Below are 19,322 nucleotides of genomic sequence, written 5' to 3' on the forward strand. Positions count from 1 at the left end.
CATGTTATGCATACTCATACCTGAAGGGCCTGAAACCGAGGCAGGTGGTGGTTACAGCAGAGGAGGTCGACAGGGCTGGAGGAGAGACCTGTGAGCAGGAGAGGGAAGGGTGCGGCCGAAGTCCTGGTCACCACTTTCCTTTCCTCAACTGAGGAAGATGAAGGAGGCTGGCAGGAGTATTCTGATCTCTTCTTCTAGGGCATACTGAGTGCCAAGTGTGTTGTAACCAAGGTTTGATGATTCTGCCTGGCCTTGGCATGTGCGATAAGCCTCAGTCATTTTAGTTTTTATCCCTCCTCACTAATTTATTCAGAGAACATTTTTCTCATCTACTACTTTCTCATGCTCTTAAATAAAATCTGGGGTACAGCATTCAGCGTCTGTAATTCCTACTGACCTGCCTGTCTCCAGTTCTTTGTTCTGTCTGCTTTGCTGTCTGAGCCACGCGGGGCAGGGAGCAAACCATCGGAGCTTCTGAACGCAGCAGACACCGCCACTCTCCGCTTGAAATGTCAGCATCTCCTCTGACTCTAGCACTGAACTAAGATTTCTCTCCTGAACCCAAGACTTTACTATATTGCAGCAGATGAGTCTGATCAGTGGATAGTGAGATTATAGCCTCCTCTTAGGCCAGTGTGGGAATGCCCAGCACTGGAGCGAGGGCTTGAAGCTCACAGGACAGTGACCCTCAGACTCTGATCCCAAGATGTATGCTACTTTGCTTGCCCATAATTGCGTTGTAAAGGGCCGGGCTCGTTCTGGTTAAACCCCCCTTGATCTGACTACTAGAGGGAAACTATCCACCAACCACATGGTGTGTGTGTGTGTGTATGTGTGTGTGTATGTCTATAAGTAATGTGTGTATATAATGTATATATATATATATATATATGTAGTATGTGTATGTAACAGGTGTGTGCCCATAAATTTCCTCAAGGAGCAATTGTAGCTTCTGTATGTGATTTTTCCACAAAACTGTTGTTTGGGGAACTGTATTCGGAAGATAATTAATATTTGTGACAGGGCAGGGAAAATGGTAAAGAGCTCGCCATGCAGACATGAGGAACTGAGTTCAAACTCCTAGAGTTCATATTGAAAAGGCCAGTCTTAGAGTCGCAGAAGTGGGGGATGGAACCAGGAGCTTCCTCGAGACTAAATGGCGGGCCAGCCTAGCCTAGCCAGATCAGTGAGAAACCTTGTCTTGAAGTAAGGATTGAGGACGAGGCCCGACATTAATCTCTCATCTTCATTCACAAGCGCACATATGCACGTGCACACTACACATATGCTCAGTTAAGGCTGTACAAAGTTCATCATAACTGATTAAGTGAGTCCTACCTTGCAGGTTTAGGGAATATAAAGATATGTGAAGTATACATCTCTCTCCTCTGAGAACACTGTCTTTCTCAGCTCATGGGCTTTTCTCGCTAACAAGCAGGGCCACTGATCTGGTTTGCACACATGTTGTGCTTGCTTTCCATGCTTGCTTTCTCCAAGGGTCCTGCCTCTGCATACCTGAAGAACACTTAGCAGGTAAAGAAATCCCTTCTGCTTCACTCATGTTCTCTTCAGGGCTACATCAACACCTGCAGGATGCTGCTGGGTAGGTCAGGATGCTGTGCTGCAGTGAGGGATGCAGCAGGTCAGGATGCTGTGCTGCAGTGAGGGATGCAGCAGGTCAGGATGCTGTGCTGCAGTGAGGGATGCAGCAGGTCAGGATGCTGTGCTGCAGTGAGGGATGCAGCAGGTCAGGATGCTGTGCTGCAGTGAGGGATGCAGCAGGTCAGGATGCTGTGCTTCAATGAGGGATGCAGCAGCCCAGGATGTTATTTATGATGCAGTGAGGGATGCATCAGACCAGGATGCTGTGATGCAGTGAGGGATGCAACAGGCTAGGATTCTGTGATACAGTGAGGGATGCAACAGGTCAGGATACTGTGCTGCAGTGAGGGATGCAGCAGGCCAAGATGCTGTGCTGCAGTGAGGGATGCAGCAGGCCAGGATGCTGTGATGCAGTAAGAAATGCAGCAGGCCAGGATGCTGTGATACAGTGAGGGATGCAACAGGCCAAGATGCCGTGCTGCAGTGAGGGATGCAGCAGGCCAAGATGCCGTGCTGCAGTGAGGGATGCAGCAGGCCAGGATGCTGTGATGCAGTAAGAAATGCAGCAGGCCAGGACGCTGTGATGCAGTGAGAAATGCAGCAGACCAGGACGCTGTGCTGCAGTGAGAGAGGCAGCGGGCTAGGATGCTGTGCTGCAGTGAGGGATGCAGCGGGCTAGGATGCTGTGCTGCAGTGAGGGATGCAGCAGGTCAGGATGCTGTGCTGCAGTGAGGGATGCAGCAGGTCAGGATGCTGTGCTGCAGTGAGGGATGCAGCAGGTCAGGATGCTGTGCTGCAGTGAGGGATGCAGCAGGCTAGGATGCTGTGCTGCAGTGAGGGATGCAGCAGGCTAGGATGCTGTGCTACAGTGAGGGATGCAGCAGCCCAGGATGCTGTGATGCAGTGAGGGATGCAGCAGACCAGGATGCTGTGATGCAGTGAGGGATGCAGCAGGCTAGGATGCTGTGCTGCAGTGAGGGATGCAGCAGCCCAGGATGCTGTGCTGCAGTGAGGGATGCAGCAGGTCAGGATGCTGTGCTACAGTGAGGGATGCAGCAGCCCAGTATGTTTGTGATGCAGTGATGGATGCAGCAGGTCAGGATGCTGTGCTACAGTGAGGGATGCAGCAGGCCAGGATGCTGTGCTGCAGTGAGGGATGCAGCAGGCCAGGATGCTGTGCTGCAGTGAGGGATGCAGCAGGCTAGGATGCTGTGCTGCAGTGAGGGATGCAGCAGGCTAGGATGCTGTGCTGCAGTGAGGGATGCAGCAGGTCAGGATGCTGTGCTACAGTGAGGGATGCAGCAGCCCAGTATGTTTGTGATGCAGTGATGGATGCAGCAGGCCAGGATGCTGTGCTACAGTGATGGATGCAGCAGCCCAGGATGCTGTGCTACAGTGAGGGATGCAGCAGCCCAGGATGCTGTGCTGCAGTGAAGGATACAGCAGGTCAGGATGCTGTGCTGCAGTGAGGGATGCAGTAGGCCAGGATGCTGTGCTGCAGTGAGGGATGCAGCAGGTCAAGATGCTGTGCTACAGTGAGGGATACAGCAGGCCAGGATGCTGTGCTGCAATGAGGGATACAGCAGGCCAGGATGCTGTGCTGCAGTGAGGGATGCAGCAGGTCAGGATGCTGTGCTGCAGTGAGGGATGCAGCAGGCCGGGATGCTGTGATGCAGTGGGGAATGCAGTAGCCTAGGATGCTATCTATGATGCAGTGAGGGATGCAGCAGGTCAAGATGCTGTGCTACAGTGAGGGATACAGCAGGCCAGGATGCTGTGCTGCAATGAGGGATACAGCAGGCCAGGATGCTGTGCTGCAGTGGGGGATGCAGCAGGCCAGGATGCTGTGCTACAGTGGGGGATGCAGCAGGCCAGGATACTGTGCTACAGTGGGGAATGCAGTAGCCTAGGATGCTATCTATGATGCAGTGAGGGATGCAGCAGGCCAGGATGCTGTGATGCATCCTGTGCTCTGCCCCATAGTTACCCCATACGTCTTACTAAATTTTCTCAGGATTCTTGTCATTGTAATTTAATGATGACATTCTTACCAACAAAACTGATACTATGTAAGGAGCAGTTTGACAGGCTGAAAGCTTTGGAAAGACTCAGTAAGGACTTCTCTAAGACTAGGTGGTGCACACCGATAGCCCCAGCCAGCACTTGGGGGCGGGGGTCCTGGAGGAATACATGAAGACCCTGTACAAAGAGCTTCCCAGTGTCTTGAGAGTTGTTGAAGACTCATTATATATAAGACTTCAGGAGGAAGAAGCAGGTAGAGCTCTATGAATCCAAGGCTTGGTCTAGGTCGCAAGTTCTAGGTCAAGCCTGTACATTGTACATGTTTTAAAATTAAAACTAAGCTTCAAGGCTTTATTTCTGAGCTGACTTACAGTCTTAAGTCATTGCTTTTGGGATTCTTCTGTGGGGATAGTCCCCGAACCCCAGGAAGAGAAGGCATACTTGTCAAGACTCCAGGGTGTGTGATATTTGTCATGAGACTACTGTATGGTCTCAGCACATAGTGTTGAGACAAAGGCTTCAGACAAGACAAAGGCAGTGGGGACAGATCCTGGAGAGACTGTGTCTTGAGAAGCAGGCCTTGACGTTGTAGAGGTTGGTAGGATACAGAGAACAGGCACTGAAAGCAGAGGATTGTGTAAGTACCGAAGACATTAACCATGCAGCATTAACCATAAGAATGTCGTGGTTATGGCAAATCCTGACTGTAGTGCAGGGCACTTCATCCCTCAGGAAGGCGTCAATCACAAGCCATTTCTGTTTTAGGCAATAGGTTCTCAGGTATTCCAGAATGGCCTTGAACTCACTCCGTAGCCAAGGATGACCTTGCACTTCTGATCCTCTTGTCTTCCCCGAGTTCTGGGATTAGGAGGTCTATGCCACCATGCCCAGTTTATGTGGTATTGGGAGTCGAACCTTTGTACGTGTTAGGCCAGCTCTACCAACTGATTACCCTGAAGGCCACCAGATGTGGCTATGTTTCCTCACATCATAGCAGCTGGAAAAATTGAGCTGTTCTCCATTCTAGATGAAGACAGGCTGTTTAAAAAGTAAATGTGTAGATTCTCTTCTGTGTCTTCCTACCTGTGGTCACAGAGCCCTAAAAAATTCACTTCAGACTGTGCTCTTGCTTCTTCAAGAAAAGTTTCAAGCTTACATGCTGTGAGGTGACTGTGCGTGACAGAGTGGCACTTAAAGCATAAGATTCACATGTGATTTATGACAGCGTTAGGGAATCTGGAGACTTCCTTCTAATTCCCAACCCTTACCACTGATCCACTCTATCCTCACAAAGCTACATAGTATAGAGCTGTAACAGTGGGAGAAAAGTCCCTACTTCATACAGGTTGCAGGAGAGATAATTGCCAACATGACAACAAAATTGTCTTCCTTTGGTTTAGTTTTGTTTTGGAAGTCAGATCCTGATATATTGTACAGGCTGGCTTGGAACTCCTGGGCTCAAATAGCCTTTCTGCCTTATTTTCTCAGGTGGCTAGAGCGAGAGCGACAGGTCTTTGGCTGAACACCCACGACCCTGTTCCCCATGTGGCTCACTCCCCCCCTGGTCTGGGGATCTAACCCAGAGCTGGGTACCTGTTCCACCACTGAGGTACCGCCCCACTCCCTGCCAGTGACATTCCAACACAATTCATTCAAGTAATAAAGGATATGCTTTTTAAATATAATATTATCTGTAAGCGACACAAATAACTTGATAATGGTCATCATCTTATGGTCCCTTGTCTTCCATTAAGATAACTATCTAACACATACCAGACCCAAATACCAGCTCCTGAGCTTGTATCACAGGTGTTGGGTTTGTTAGTGCTTATGATTTTAGTGGCTATTTTCCATTCCATGCCACGCTATCAGGGTCTGTTGTTTTTAGAATAGACCATTGAGCAGGAAATACTTCATACTAATGTAATCTCTGTACTATTCCCAAAGCTTCCGTGGTCCCCGGTAGCACCCAAAGTGTCTCACTTATCTGGAATTCTGGCAGCTAACAACCCCACCTCCAAATGAAACAATCGAAAATGAAGTCACTTGGCATTATTTAGTGGGGCTGGGGGTGTACTTCTCTCTGAATGTGCAAACTTGCACACAGCTGGCCCTCTGCAAAATGCTGCCAGTGATTTAGAGCTGAGTTGCAAAACCATTCTTCTTCACTTCACACCCTCATCAAAAACAGAAAAAAAAAGAAAGAAAAAAAGAAAAAGAAAGCAAGCCAACAGCTCAACTGAGCTTAAATAACGGACTTTCCACAGCCTTTCACGGCACACAAAGGGCTAATCCTGAGGCTACTTGAGCCACCAGTGCAGACGTAGTGCGGACCACCACGGAACGTGCGGACCTCTCCTCCCTGCACGCAGACACATTGACTTCTGCTTTATGAAGTGAAAATGCCAAGCCAAAGGACGTGAGGAGCTGTCCCCAGCCCCGTCTTCCTGGGGGTGCGGGGTTTGAAAAAGCTGCTGCATCTGGATATGGGGAACAAAGCCAGCCTAAGACTTGGGGATAATAGGCTGGGTCACCGGCTTCTATAGGAGCACAGGGGTGGAACTGCCCAGACTTGTCTGGTCCCACTGACCCTTGCATGGCTTTGTGTGGAGATGTCAGGTGAAGTGTGTAGAAAGCACCCCAAACAATGACTTGTCATTTGGAGATTTCTACGGTTTGCTCACCCCAGTCCCACCTTCCAATCCCTCTCAGACAAAGGACGGTGTTAGGTAGGTTGCCTTGCCCTGGTCTTCAAAGATCTCTGTCTTTAAAAGTAAACTCATCCATTTTAACTGAATCACAGTGTTTTTCATGCTTTGGGGAATTAACAAAAGAGTTTTACTCAGTGCATTTGCAAGGAGGGCGTCGTCTGGAAAAGCCAGCAGGGCCCCCTGGTTGTAGACAGCAGTGTTGATGATAGCAGGTCCCAGAATATCGACCAACACATGACCTGGGGATCCGTGTGATTGGCTGGTAGCGTTCAAGAGGCCCCTTGCCTACTGTGCCTGGACTGTTTCCTTAATGAGAGAGGAGGTGTTTGGGATGTTGCCAGTCAGATAGTTAGCACACTCAGTAGTGTGGTGTGCTACAGCCACTGGGGATTCTCCCAGGCGTGTAGGCAATGTGTCCCAGCATGTGCGCTCTGGCGATAATGGCTGTAGTAGCAAGAAGGCAATTAAGAACTAAAGAACAAAAACCCGAACAATCTTGTTCTTCTCCAGCCTGGTGGTGTTGGACAAGAGTGCAGACCCTTGGAAGCTAGCATTGCTGGGTGGAGTGTGTGGTCAGGGAATAGAGGTCATTCCCCCTGCCTCTCCCCCTCCCAAGGGCGATCTCCCACAGTCAGCCACCCTCCATAGTTAATGCATAGAGAGTTTGGTGGTGACATTGTTACTTCTGTGGAAACCCCTGGAGTTCCTAATCTCACGTTCTGGCTTGTATCTATTTTTGTTTAAGTTCTGGTGTCTTGTAGCGAGATGAATAAGAAATGGTTGGGCTACTGGACTTACTGGACTTTTACTGTTTTTTTTTTTAACACGTATTTATTGCTCTGTGTGTGTGTGTGTGTGTGTGTGTGTGCGCGTGTGTGCGCGCGCACGCGCGCACAGAACACATTCCACCCCATTAGCCATCTCACTGACCCGAGCATTTTCCGTTTGACATATGATGTGTCTTTTTAATTCAATCTGGATCATGGCTTGTCATCATCAGTCCTGTCTTGGAGTTTCTCCTGCTTCCGGATTTCTTGTTTCCCCAAGCCCTTTCTCTGCCTCCTGAAGGGGAATTTGCTGAGTGTCTTAATCCTGCCTTGAAGTAGATGGTGCAGCCTCTGCCTCATGGTGCAGGGCTCTGACGCCGTGGGAGCGATCACCCAGGGCTTGGGAGCAAAGTTTGTTCGGAGACACATTTTTGCTAGTCTTCTAGTCACATCTAAACACGGTTTCTAGTCTCCACATGGGGTCCTTTTCCCTACTCTAGAAGCACCCGAGATAAATCCTTCTCAACACTGTGACTCTATAAAATTTTTAGCACATACCTGCGCATAGATGGGAGTGGGGCCCTGGCGATGTACTTTTCTGTGGTTGAATTCTTTTGATTATCTATGTCTTGTTCCATGAGCCTTTCATGGATTGATTTTGTCCATTTATCCTCCGTCTACCCCTCCAAGTTCCTTCCCCATCACTGTCACTGAGTGATGACCCTGTGTCAGAAGATAGCATATTTTATTCATCCGTTGGTTGATGGGCATTTGGACTGTTGCCTCGTTTTGCGGTACCCTTCTTGTATCAGTATTTATGTGCAAGTATATTTTCATTCCTTGAGATTAAAATATCCGGGATGGAATTTCTGTGCTTCGGGTAGGTATATGTTTATTAAGAAAAAAGAAAACCCACCAAAAAGTTTTCAAACTGCCATTCTACTCACGCATCAAATACCCGGGGCTGGGGGTGGGGTGGGTGCTTGGGGACTGGGGGTGCCCTGCATCTAGTGCCCATGGGGCTTAGCATCACCAGTTGTCTTGATTTGACTTCAACTATAGGTACAGCTGATCTCGCTATGGTTTTAGCTTGTGTTTCCCTGGCGATTGGTGATACTGAGCTTTTTTTGTGCACATTTATCAGTCAATTGGAACTTTCGTGTGTGTGAATGAACTTTTTTAGTTCAAATCTCTTGCTTATTTTTTATGAATTTATTCTTAAAAATCTTGTAGCCAGGCAGTGGTGGCGCATGCCTTTAATCCCAGCACTTGGGAGGCAGAGGCAGAGGCAGGCGGATTTCTGAGTTTGAAGCCAGCCTGGTCTACAGAGTGAGTTCCAGGACAGCAAGGGCTACACAGAGAAACCTTGTCTCGAAAAACCAAAAAGAAAAAAAAGAAAATAAAAATCTTGCTACAGGTAGATTTATTGGAATGTTTATATGTTTAATTCTAATAATTTCTCATTTTCCCCACTTTGTGATTTTCTTTCTCTCTCTCTCTCTCTCTCTCTCTCTCTCTCTCTCTCTCTCTCTCTCTCTCTCTCTCTCTCTCTGTGTGTGTGTGTGTGTGTATTGCTTTTTAACTATCTTTTTTCCAGCAGACTCTGATTTTGATGAAGTCTGATAATGACCTTTTTTCCTTTGTGTATTTCACAGTTATTTTTGTGTGTCCTAAGCCGTATGGAGGTACTTTGTTTTTATGGGTGTGTTTATATCTGCACGCACATACATGTGTGTGTATGAAGATGGAATCCAGAGTCGATGTTGAACATCTTTCTCAGTCACTGCCCACATTATTTATGTGTAGGGTGTATGTGTATGTATGTGACTGTCCATGTGTGCATATATGTACGCACATGCCTCTGGAGACTGCAGGTTGATGTCATGTCTTACTTTATCACTGTCCACCTTATACATAGAGGCAGGGTCTACTAACTGAACCCAGAGCTCACCTCGTGAGCTGGTCTAGCTGGCCTACTTCTTCTGGGGACTGCTGTGTCAGCCTCCAACATGGTAGGATTACAGGCCAGTTCCCATAGCCACCTGGCGTTGTAAAAGGCAGCCCTCACCTGGCACAGCACAATCTTTAGTTCCTGAGCCATCTCCTCGGCCCTCAGTCCTACCTTTACTTTATGAAATATGGCCTCTCAGTGAGTCCAGAGCTTTCCAATTCGGCCAGACTGAGTGAGCAGACATCTTTCACCAACCCCCTGCTCACCACCCCGACGCGCCCCCCCCCCCCCCCCCGTGTCTTTCTCCCCAGCACTGGGGGTGTTATGCCCTCAATGCTCTGGTCAGCTCTTTATTCTGCTTCTGGGACACTGGACTCTCTCTTCCCACTAGCATGGGTGGCAGGTAATTTACTGTTTGAGATATCTCTTCACACCATTCTTTGATTCCCCCCCCCACCCCCAAGAGGGTGGCCCTGACTGCTGGAACTTGCTATGCAGACTAAGGTGCCTGGGTTGTGGCCCAGGCCTGCTACACCAGCAATGCCCTGCTTAATCTTTTCTACATTTTCAAAGGCCTCATGTATTTTCAGGTAGTCTGGGTGTGTGGAAGGAGTGCTTGCTCTTTGAGGTTTGTTTCTCCTTTAATTTTCCCCTACATGTGTTAAGACCCGTGTGCATTAAATGGCCTTGATGTCTTGGCTGCCTGCGTGTGAGCTGCTGGGCCGATGGCTTTGCCCCACATGATCTGTCTTCTTTCGTGGATCCTGCAGGGGTTTGGCTACTGTTCCTTTTAGAAAGACTGGAAACCCAGGAGCAGTTTGACCCTTCCCACTCACCTCTCCTCTGTTAAACCTCTTTTATTTAAGCTTTAAATTCACCCTACCATTTTTTTTTTTTTATAAAAGCCTTACTTATGTTGGTTAATATTGTCCCTAACCATTCTCCTTACCCTCAGGGTCGAAGGTCACTGGTGTATCTGTGGTTACCTCAGCTTTTTGTCTCTCGTTCAGCAGAGAGTTGGGTCTATCCTTTGTATCCTTTTGGTATTTTGTAAACATTCAGTATTAGAGTTATACTGACCTCATGAAAATAAAAGAGTTGGCAAGGGATTTCTGTCTGTGGTAGTCAATGTTATGTGTCAACTTGGCTAGATTAAGGTTCCCAACCCAAATAGTTTACTCAAACAGAAACCAAGGTGTTGATTGAAAGGTATTTTGAAAATGTGATTACTGGTTTATAATTGGTTGGTTTCAAGTAAGTGAGATCATATCAGGGCATGTGGATTAAAAGGTCTTAAGACAGAAGCAGAAGGAACTATGGCTGTCTGACACCTCCCCCCCCCCCTTGCAGATCCTGCCCTGCCCTGTATCACAGAGGCCAGTCGCCAGCGGTGATCTTCTCAAAATGTTTTTTTTAAGCTATTTGTATTTCTCTATAGTCCTCTTCCTTTTCTTTTCTTTTCTTTTTTTTTCTTTTCTTTCTCTCCCTCTCTCCCTCCCTCTTCCCCCTTTCTCTTTTGCAGGGGGTTGGGAGACAGGATCTCACTGTGTAGCTGTGGCTGACCTGAGCTCCCTGTGTAGACCAGACTGGCCTCCAACCCACAGATACCCACCTGCCTCAGCCTCCGAGTGCTGCTACTAAAGGAATGCACCACCACACAACTGTCAGTCCTCTTTTCTAAAAGAAAACCAAAAATTTTCTAAGGTTGGCATTTTTTTCTTTCATAGAATAGTGTTTCATAGAATTTACCAGTGGAACACTATTGCCTAAGAGTGGAGCACTATAGTATAAGACTGGAACACTGTATTTAAAGAGTGGAACACTATAGCCTAAAAGTGGAGGAGTATTGCCCAAGAGTGGAGAACTAGAGCCCAGGAGTGGAACACTATAGTCCAAGAGTGGAGCACTATTGCCCAAGAGTAGATCACTGTAGCCTAAGAGTGGAGCAACATAGTTCAAGAGTGGAGCACCGTAGATTAAGAGTGGAACAGTATAGGTCAAGAGTTGAGGACTATAGTCCAAGAGTAGAGCACTATAGTCCAAAAGTGGAGGACTGTAGTCCAGGAGTGGAGGACTATAGCTAAAGAGGGGAATACTATAGCTTAAGAGTGAAGTACTATAGTCCAAAAGTGGAAGACTATAGCCCAAGAGTGGAGTACTGTAGTCTAAGAGTGGAGGACTATAGCTTAAGAGTGGAGCACTGTAGTCCAAAAGTAGAGGACTATAGCCTAAGAATGGAGCACTATAGCCTAAGAGTGGAGCACTTATAAGCCAAGAAATTTGACTAGTCACTAAATTCCTTTCAGACCGTGAATTCTGATTCTCAAATTGAAATGGAGCTACTCTGGGTGCTGTTTCTTTAGCCACCATTTCTCAAGACATTAGCCGTCTACATGAAACATGCTAACTCGGCATGTTGAGTCAGCCCTTTTAATGCCCATCTTACTTCTTGCGATACAGCCAGTTCTCCTTTCTTCACCGGCCTTGAAGCTTCCTAACTCGTAGGGTTTCAAAAGACCCACCTTTTGTCGTTTTTCTGTCTAATATTTTTTCATTCTCTTTTTTGCTGTCATTTTTTTATGGCCTCTCATTACATAGCCTTGATTGGCCCGGAACTCTCTATGTAGATGAAGCTCTCCTCTCAGACTTGCTGCAATCCTCCTGTCCCTACCTCCCAGGTAACACCTTCACCGGCCTGAGCCAGTGTGCCTGCTTCCTTTTGGTTTCTTTTTTCCTCTTGGTTGTTATTTCTGCTAATTTGTTTTCAGATCCTCCTGTAGATTTACTTATTTTATGTGTATACATACATACACATGTATGTGCACCAAAAACGTGCTCGATGCATGAAGTGGTCAGAAGTGAGTGCCAGATACCCTGGAGCTGGTGCTGTGGGCAGCCATGAGCTACCACGTGGGTGTTGGGATTGGACCATTGTCCTCAGAAAGTAGTAAGTGCTCTTACCACAGAGCCGTCTCTCCACTCTCTTTGTATCTTAAAATCTGGTTTTAGACCTTTGACACTTAGACTTTCCTGTTTTAAAAAGTTAAAGCTATACATTTACCTCTAAACACAGCATTAGCTGCAACTTTGAGATTTTGATAGTATCTGATTTTCATCTCTTCACCCCCTCCCCCAAATACTTCCATTTTGTTGTGTTTTTGCAAACCCGGTATTATTGAGAACTGTATAGTGGAATTTCCTGATAGCCATTTTTCTAGTTTACTTGTTTTTGTATTGTTGTTAAATCCCCTTAGATCAAATCTGTTCTGCATCTCTTTGTTGGGGTTTTTGGGTGTGTGCTCTGTGGCGTGGCGGGGTTGTGCTTGAAGAGAACTGTCCTTGCCGCCACAGCCATTGTCAGCATTTGCTCATCACATACTCTTGTTTTCCCGCCGGTTCTTTGTCAGCTGTTAGAGTGAACACGTCCTCCTTTTGTACTGTACGACTGTGACTGGTCAGATTTTGCTTTAACATTCTGAAGGTGTAGTTGAGGTTCATATAAACTGGTTTGTGTTTCTCTCCTGGATAATGTGACCCAGTTTTTCCTTCACCTTCCAAGATTTGTGTGTGTTTTTGTGTATGTTTCCCTGGGGGACTCTGGGCACCTGTGAGGGTAGATGCCTGTGGAGGCCAGCGTGGGGGTCAGATCCCCTGGAGCTGGAGTTCCAGGAGGCTCACCCAAGCTCTCCTCTTTGAGAGCAGGAAGAGCTTTCCACCCCTGAGCCATCTCTCCAGGCATCTGACCCTTTTTTTCTGATGAAATATTTTCCTTTATGATTTCTTGAATTAAAAGCTTTGGTGTTCACAGTGCTAGTGGCAGTTTTTTTTTTTTTTCTGATCAGTGTATTTTATATACCTTTATTTTTAACTAGTATCCAAAGTGTGACATTGATTTTTTTTTTTAGGCTGAACCCTTGAGTTTTATAGTAAGCATTAACCCAGGCAAAAGGAAACTTTTCGTGAGCAAATAGATTCAGTGCTGCTAACTTTGACTCAAGAGCTAAAAGAGTGGTAACGTAGGACCCAGATTAGCTGTGGATGTGAACCGGTCACGCCAGCCACGTGGCAAATAGAGGGAACCATAGCTGTCTGCAGGTTTAAAATCTTCATCGTAGAGAGGTTTATGGAATGCCACATACAAATCCCTATGCCAGTCGCCTTAAAGCTCTGACTTACCAGAGATGCCTGAGTTAGCAGAGCTCAGGAGACAACAATGTAAGTGAAAAGACCCCAGAGTGGGTCTAATGCCTGACCATAGACTGGGGACCTGAGCTGACCCATTGACAACATGCAGACATCTCAGTGTTTCAGGAGTGGGGTCTTACATGCAAAGCTCTCAGTGTGGCCCCTTTGCCTGCACACACCCTGTAGGTGAGGGCGATGAGTCTAATCCGATAGGAATTACGTGTTTACTTCTTAATGCTTTCCAAAGCCTACGCGCTCTTCAAACTTTGAACGCCCTCCAGGAATCCTGTGTCGCCCAGCAGCATAATTTGTTAGGTTCTTTTTTTCCACTCAGAGATCAGCTTCTTTTATCTCACCTCTTCCCAAAATAGTAGATAAAATAGTAGATAAAATAGTAAAGATCCCCCTTTAAACACATATCAGTAAACAGCTTACAGAATAAAACCTCATCATCATTTTCCCCTCACTAAATCAGGAAAATTTTGGCAAGAGGTGAATCCTGCTTTGCTCACCGCGTTGGAGATATTATTATCTGAAGATCAGCCAGGGAGGGAGGCCGACGGGCTCTGCACGCTCTGACCGCGTGGAACGGGCTGCTCAGTCTCACTGGCAGCCGAAGGCAAAGCTTTCACTGGCACTGAGGTGTGATCAGTTTGAGGCTGGTTTCCTTCTTGACACCAAATGGTAGAACGTGCCTCGTACAGATTGCGTGGCCTTTTGAGTAGACCGGCATGAGCGGTCACATGAGGCATGGAGTGAGCCAGCCGCATACATAGTACGATGGTTCACGTAAAGCTGGCATGCTCTTTGGCACCTGCATGCTCCAGAGCAGTGGCAAGACATCACCAAGGAGTTAAGTTTAAGGTAAACTGCAGGGGGGTGCCTAGGAGAGCCCCCAGAACTGAAGGCAGCTGGGGTGATAGGTACCAGAACCCCAAACAGGTCCTCGTAATTAAAAGTGTTCCTATGAAGAAATTGGTTTTAAAATCTGTATAAGTGAAGTGTGATTTCTAAAGGAACCTCTCTACATTTCATTCCAGTTCTTTGCTTTTTAGAGGCACACTCCATATAAATAACTCAGGATGGCCTGGAAATCACTTTGTAGCCCAGGCTGGCCCAGACCTGTAGTGACTCTCCTGTCTCAGCCTGCCAAGGGCTAAGGTTACTCTTATGCGCTACCACACCCAGCCTTGAAGGAAAGTCATCCTGAGGAGGTTCTGTGGGCTTTACTCCTGTGAGTGCAAGTCCACAGAATGTAAATAGCCAACCTTCACATGTCATGCTCCAAGAGTTTTCATATTCGTTAAAATTAAGTTCACAATTTTTCCCTTAAGCCATGTTGCTTTGGAGGATTAAAAGTCATTTTTCTTAGGAAATTTTGTATTTTAACTTAAACAATTTAACTCAGTGAGCAAGAATTGGTATACTGTGTTAGCTAGCACTTTGAACTTTTTAAACGTTCGCTTCATGAGCTGTCTGGGAATTAGTCTCTCAGCTGGGGTAAGCACCAGCCACCTCATGGCTCAGACTGGTTTAACCCTAGGAAACAAACAACGTTTTAAAATGCTGAGAAAGGAGCTGGAGAGATGGCTCAGTGGTTAAGAGTACTGACTGCTCTCCTGAAAGTTCTGAGTTCAAATCCCAGCAACCACATGGTGGCTCACACTCATCTGTAATGCCATCCGATCTGGTGTGTCTGACGACATAAATAAATAAATCTTAAAAAAGAAATGCTGTGAAAGGGGGACTGGACTGTCTTAGGGTTTCTCTTCCTGCACAAACATCCTGACCAAGAAGCAAGTTGGGGAGGAAAGGGTTTACTCATCTTACACTTCCATAAAGTTGTCCATCACCAAGGAAGTCAGGACAGGAACTCACACAGGGCAGGAAGCAGGAGCTGATGCAGAGGCCATGGAGGGATGTTTCTTACTGGCTTGCTTCCTCAGGCTTGCTCAGCCTGCTCTCTTATAGAACCCAAGACCACCAGCCCAGGGATGGCCCCACCCACAATGGGCCCTCCAACCCTTGATCACTAATTGAGAAAATGCCCCACAGCTGGATCTCATGGAGGTCCAAGGTCTTAAGGGAGGCTCCTTTCTCTGTGATAACTCCAGTTTGTATCAAGTTGACACAAAACCAGCCAGCACAGGGACCAATGAAAAATAGGACCAATAGGACCGTGCTTATATATTGATTTATAAGTATGAATCTTTATGTTTCACGCTCTGTCTGTCTCTCTCTCTCTCTCTTTCTCTGTGTGTGTGTGTGTGTGTTTGTGCATGTGTGCACAGACCAGAACTCAAAATATATTCCTTTCTCAATCTGATTTCCACCTTATTTTTAGAGACAGTCTTTCACTGAACCTGGAACTCAACTCTGATTCAGCAAACTCCCAGAATCCACTGAGATCACAGGCATGCATGTTACACCCAGTTTCTAGCATAGTCGTTGGGGAATCTGAACTCAGGTTCTGTGCTCGATGTGCTGTGCTAATGAACGTGTCAGAGAAGAAGTCCATAAAGCACTCTGCGCCTGGGGTAGGCTCGTTGGGCCTAGCGTCCCTGGCATGCCTCCTAACGTCCCGGTGGTCCTTGCCTCCTAACGTCCAGGTGGTCCTTGCCTCCTGGGAAGGGAAAGGTTTCTTAGCGCTTCTGTGAGGCCCAGCAGCGAAGCAAGAGAGGCAACACATTGCAGTGTGGTTCTGAAAAGCAGAACTCGCTGCTGAGGAGGGTCTCTCTCTGTCTTCGCTGCTCTAGACATTGCTCCTCGTCATAAGCGTGATCGCAGTGGCGGCGGCCGTGATCCCTTGGATCATCATACCTTTGGTTCCACTCTCAGTCGTCTTCCTGTTTCTTCGGAGATACTTCTTAGAGACTTCACGGGATGTCAAGCGCCTGGAGTCCACAAGTGAGTACCGGGGGTCCTGGATGGAATTAGTAATAGCTGAGTATGTGGAGTGTGTCCCTAATCGAGGGGAACTGTAGTTAAGATCTGTGAGATTCTGCAGGCTGACCGCCCTGCAGCAGTTCCTGCCTGGTTAGCCTTCATTCGGCAGTTGAACCTGGTGGTTACATCCATAGGGATCATTTGAGTGGGTGACCTCCCAAGTGTGATTTTTTTTTTTTTTTAGCTTAACCTGAGAAAGGAGTAGATGTCCTGCGGACTATAATACTCCCCCAAGGACAGGGCCTCCTCTCTGTTGTTCATGGTTTACCTCCCAAGGACACCAGAGGCACACAAACATTTCTGATAAATGAAAGATTTCACCATAGGCTAGAAATAATTTAAAAAGGAAGTAAGGGGAATCTGAGAATAAAGGCATGGCGCTGGGCGAGCCTCCTTTTTGCATCCTCGTGGATTTAGTTCACAAGTCTTATTGCAAAGGAAGCTGTGAGCATTCAGAGAAAGGCTAGTGGTCCCACAAGCAGTACTGTGGCATAGATGTGTGTCATTCTCATGGGTCCCGGAGCCCTTTTCTTGAACCTTGGTATTGCTTTGACCTAGAGATGCTCATAACTTTGTCTGGTCCCCTGCTGGATTCTTGGGTCTCAGTGACCTAGCTGGCTGCAACCATAAGCTAATGTTAACTGTTGCCGGATTTTCCTTGTCCAATCATATTAAGGCAGTGGGAGGCCTGTGATTGGGCAGGGGAAAGGGGTGGAGCTAAGGTTGCAGAGACAGGGACTGTCCAGAGACAGGAAGAACCAAGATGACTGAACCAAGATGGCTGCTGATACGTCCCTGCCACAAGTAGCTATGATTTCACAAGGTTAGAAATACTGGGATAAAGCTTTTATCATTATCAGTTGGCTCTGAAATTATTGTGTTGGCATCTTGTAAATTGTGATATTATTGATACATAAATCTGACTGGTTAAGTAAGCTTTAAGAGTCATGATTCTACCTGGTTATTGGGTATTGTGTTAATGCAACTGCGAGGTTGGCAGTTCCATTTAGTTACTAGGATGTGGGATCACCCACTACACGGGTTCCTGGCTGAGGAAGAACTAGCGGCTCCCGGGACAAGGGATTGAGAGCTGGGAACACAGCGCTAGGACACAGCAGGGGCCAGCTGGGGAGGGCAGCTCAGTGAGAACATGCCACCGCGGGGACCTGTCGCCCATCTCATTTTAATATTTCCCACAAAGATAACTGAGTCAGGGGCTGTGTACAGTTCCACTGTTGCTTGGGCGGCCACGGCCATAGCCTCTAACTAAAGGAGCTGCCTTATTGCTTTGGCAAGAGGCTTAAACCTGCCCTGCCCTATCCTGTGCCTCAATAGATTTTTAGAGCCCGGGAGTTTATTTTCAGATTTCACTCCCTAGCTGCATCTGGAACCATTGTTGGGTTTAGTGAGAGTTTTATCACAATATCTTTTTATTTTGTTTTTTGGGTTTTTGTTTTTTGTTTGTTTGTAAAAGCAAACATTGCAATGACCACTGGTACACAATTGCATAAAACCACAACAGTACTTGGATGCATGTCTCAAGCTGACATTTAGTAGTGCCTAGATTGTAAAGGCATATTGCCATTCCTGTCAGGGTGCTGTGATCGATTAGCAATGTCTGCCATGGGCGTCAGCTGGCAGAGTATTAGTTTGTGCCACATTATTTTAGAACGTAGATTCCGGAGTCTGTTCTTCCAAAGAGGGCCACGTCAGATTCTCTAGAATATTGTTCACAGTTGAGCTGCTTAATAAGACTTCGGTATTGGGGTTACTGACCAGATAGTAGGAAAGTGAGATCTGTGGGTTCTCTTTGTGACAAAGTCTAGAGAAAAATATATCTGACGACGCACAGCATACTTAACTCAGATTATTCTCCTGTTGAGACTCTGGCTCAGATGAAAAGAATTTTGGAAATAAAACAGAGCTGTATGTCATGGTCTCAGTGCCTCCAGTGTGGTCTTCCCTTTGTGAGGGCTCTTAATGTCTGCCCTGTAGGGTTCCCTGTGCTTGAGGTAAAGCTTGGAAGTCCTTGCTGGCTGCTACCAGTGGCTGATAGAATTTTGTACAGAAGAAAATTAAACCACTTATGACAAGCCTCCCATGATATCCTGAAGCTATCCTGGCAGGGCAGGACCGTGTTCTGCAGGCGTTCTGTACGCTTCTCTGAGAAGAAACATAGTCCCTTAGGTTGTGTCCCAGAGAGTCCTCAGAGTCCTGGAGAATGCCACGGTATTAAGACATGTAGGAGGACACGTTCCTGAAATTGTTGACAGATGACGTCCTTGTCATAGGGTCTACTTCACGATATCCTTGTAACTGTGGGGAGACCAGATGGCCCCCAGAGTGTGGCATACTTGTCGGGGTTCTGCAGTCCTTCCCTTACCCAACTGACCTGTGGTTCCTAAGCAGATAGTCAGGGCTCAGAAGAAACCGGATCCCTTTTTAAAGGGCTTCGGAACCACCCCCAAGTTGCCTGGGGTTCTTCAAACACACCAGTCCTGGTTGCCAGGTGTTTATTCAGGGAATGTCTCCTTTCTGAAAGGAATATCAAAAGGAAAGGTGTCTTTCATGTTGTCCACAGTCAGGTGCCTGGTCAGGAAAGCCTCGGAGCAAACAAAGCAGGCAGCCACACGTTCCTGAGGAGGCTGGCGTTGTCTCCAGCTCGTGTCTTGTCCCCGGGACGGTATTCCTTCCTCAACTATCCATCAGTGAGCTCTGACCTATAACATGGTTCCCGCCAGCCCTCTGTGGGGCCAGACCACGCTCTTGCGCTCCTGCTGCTGCTGCCAACTCTCTGGAGCTGGCCCCCTGCCTCATCTGGCTCGCTTGTCCCGTGAGCCACGAGTTCCCTGTCTGTCACAATCCCCCATAGCCAGCGTGGTCCCGCACTCCAGTAACCAAATAGAACTGCCAACCTCACAGTTGCATAAGACAATATCCAGTTACCCAATAGAATCAAGACGCTTAAAGCTTAATTAACCAATCAGATTTATATATCAATAAAATCACAATTTACAAGATGCCAGTACAGTAATTTCAGAGCCAATTGAAAGTGATAGAAACTTTATTCCAGTGTTTCTAACCTTGTGACATCATAGCTACTTGTGGCTGGTAAAACCATGCAGGGTCAGGATCTTC

The 19,322-nt window shown here is 47.1% G+C and overlaps 1 protein-coding gene and 1 long non-coding RNA gene across 3 annotated transcripts in view; both read left to right on the forward strand.

Moving 5' to 3' along the window:
* The window catches only part of Abcc4 (ATP binding cassette subfamily C member 4), a 216,248-nt gene that overhangs the window by 149,907 nt on the left and 47,019 nt on the right, over window positions 1-19,322 (forward strand). The window contains exon 21 of the mRNA XM_052190656.1: window positions 15,995-16,145. Within this exon, the coding sequence (XP_052046616.1) occupies window positions 15,995-16,145 (151 nt within the window). The remainder of the gene's footprint in view (window positions 1-15,994; window positions 16,146-19,322) is intronic.
* On the forward strand, window positions 1,558-3,583 carry LOC127691052 (uncharacterized). Of its 2 annotated transcripts, XR_007979211.1 has the most exons (4): window positions 1,558-1,782; window positions 2,312-3,048; window positions 3,084-3,332; window positions 3,403-3,583. It is a non-coding gene; the product is annotated as an uncharacterized LOC127691052 (long non-coding RNA). The 2 variants fall into 2 exon arrangements; XR_007979210.1 differs by having other exon boundaries at window positions 1,558-3,048.

The sequence above is a fragment of the Apodemus sylvaticus genome, chromosome 8, assembly GCF_947179515.1.
Source record: "Apodemus sylvaticus chromosome 8, mApoSyl1.1, whole genome shotgun sequence".
Taxonomy (NCBI): Eukaryota; Metazoa; Chordata; class Mammalia; order Rodentia; family Muridae; genus Apodemus; species Apodemus sylvaticus.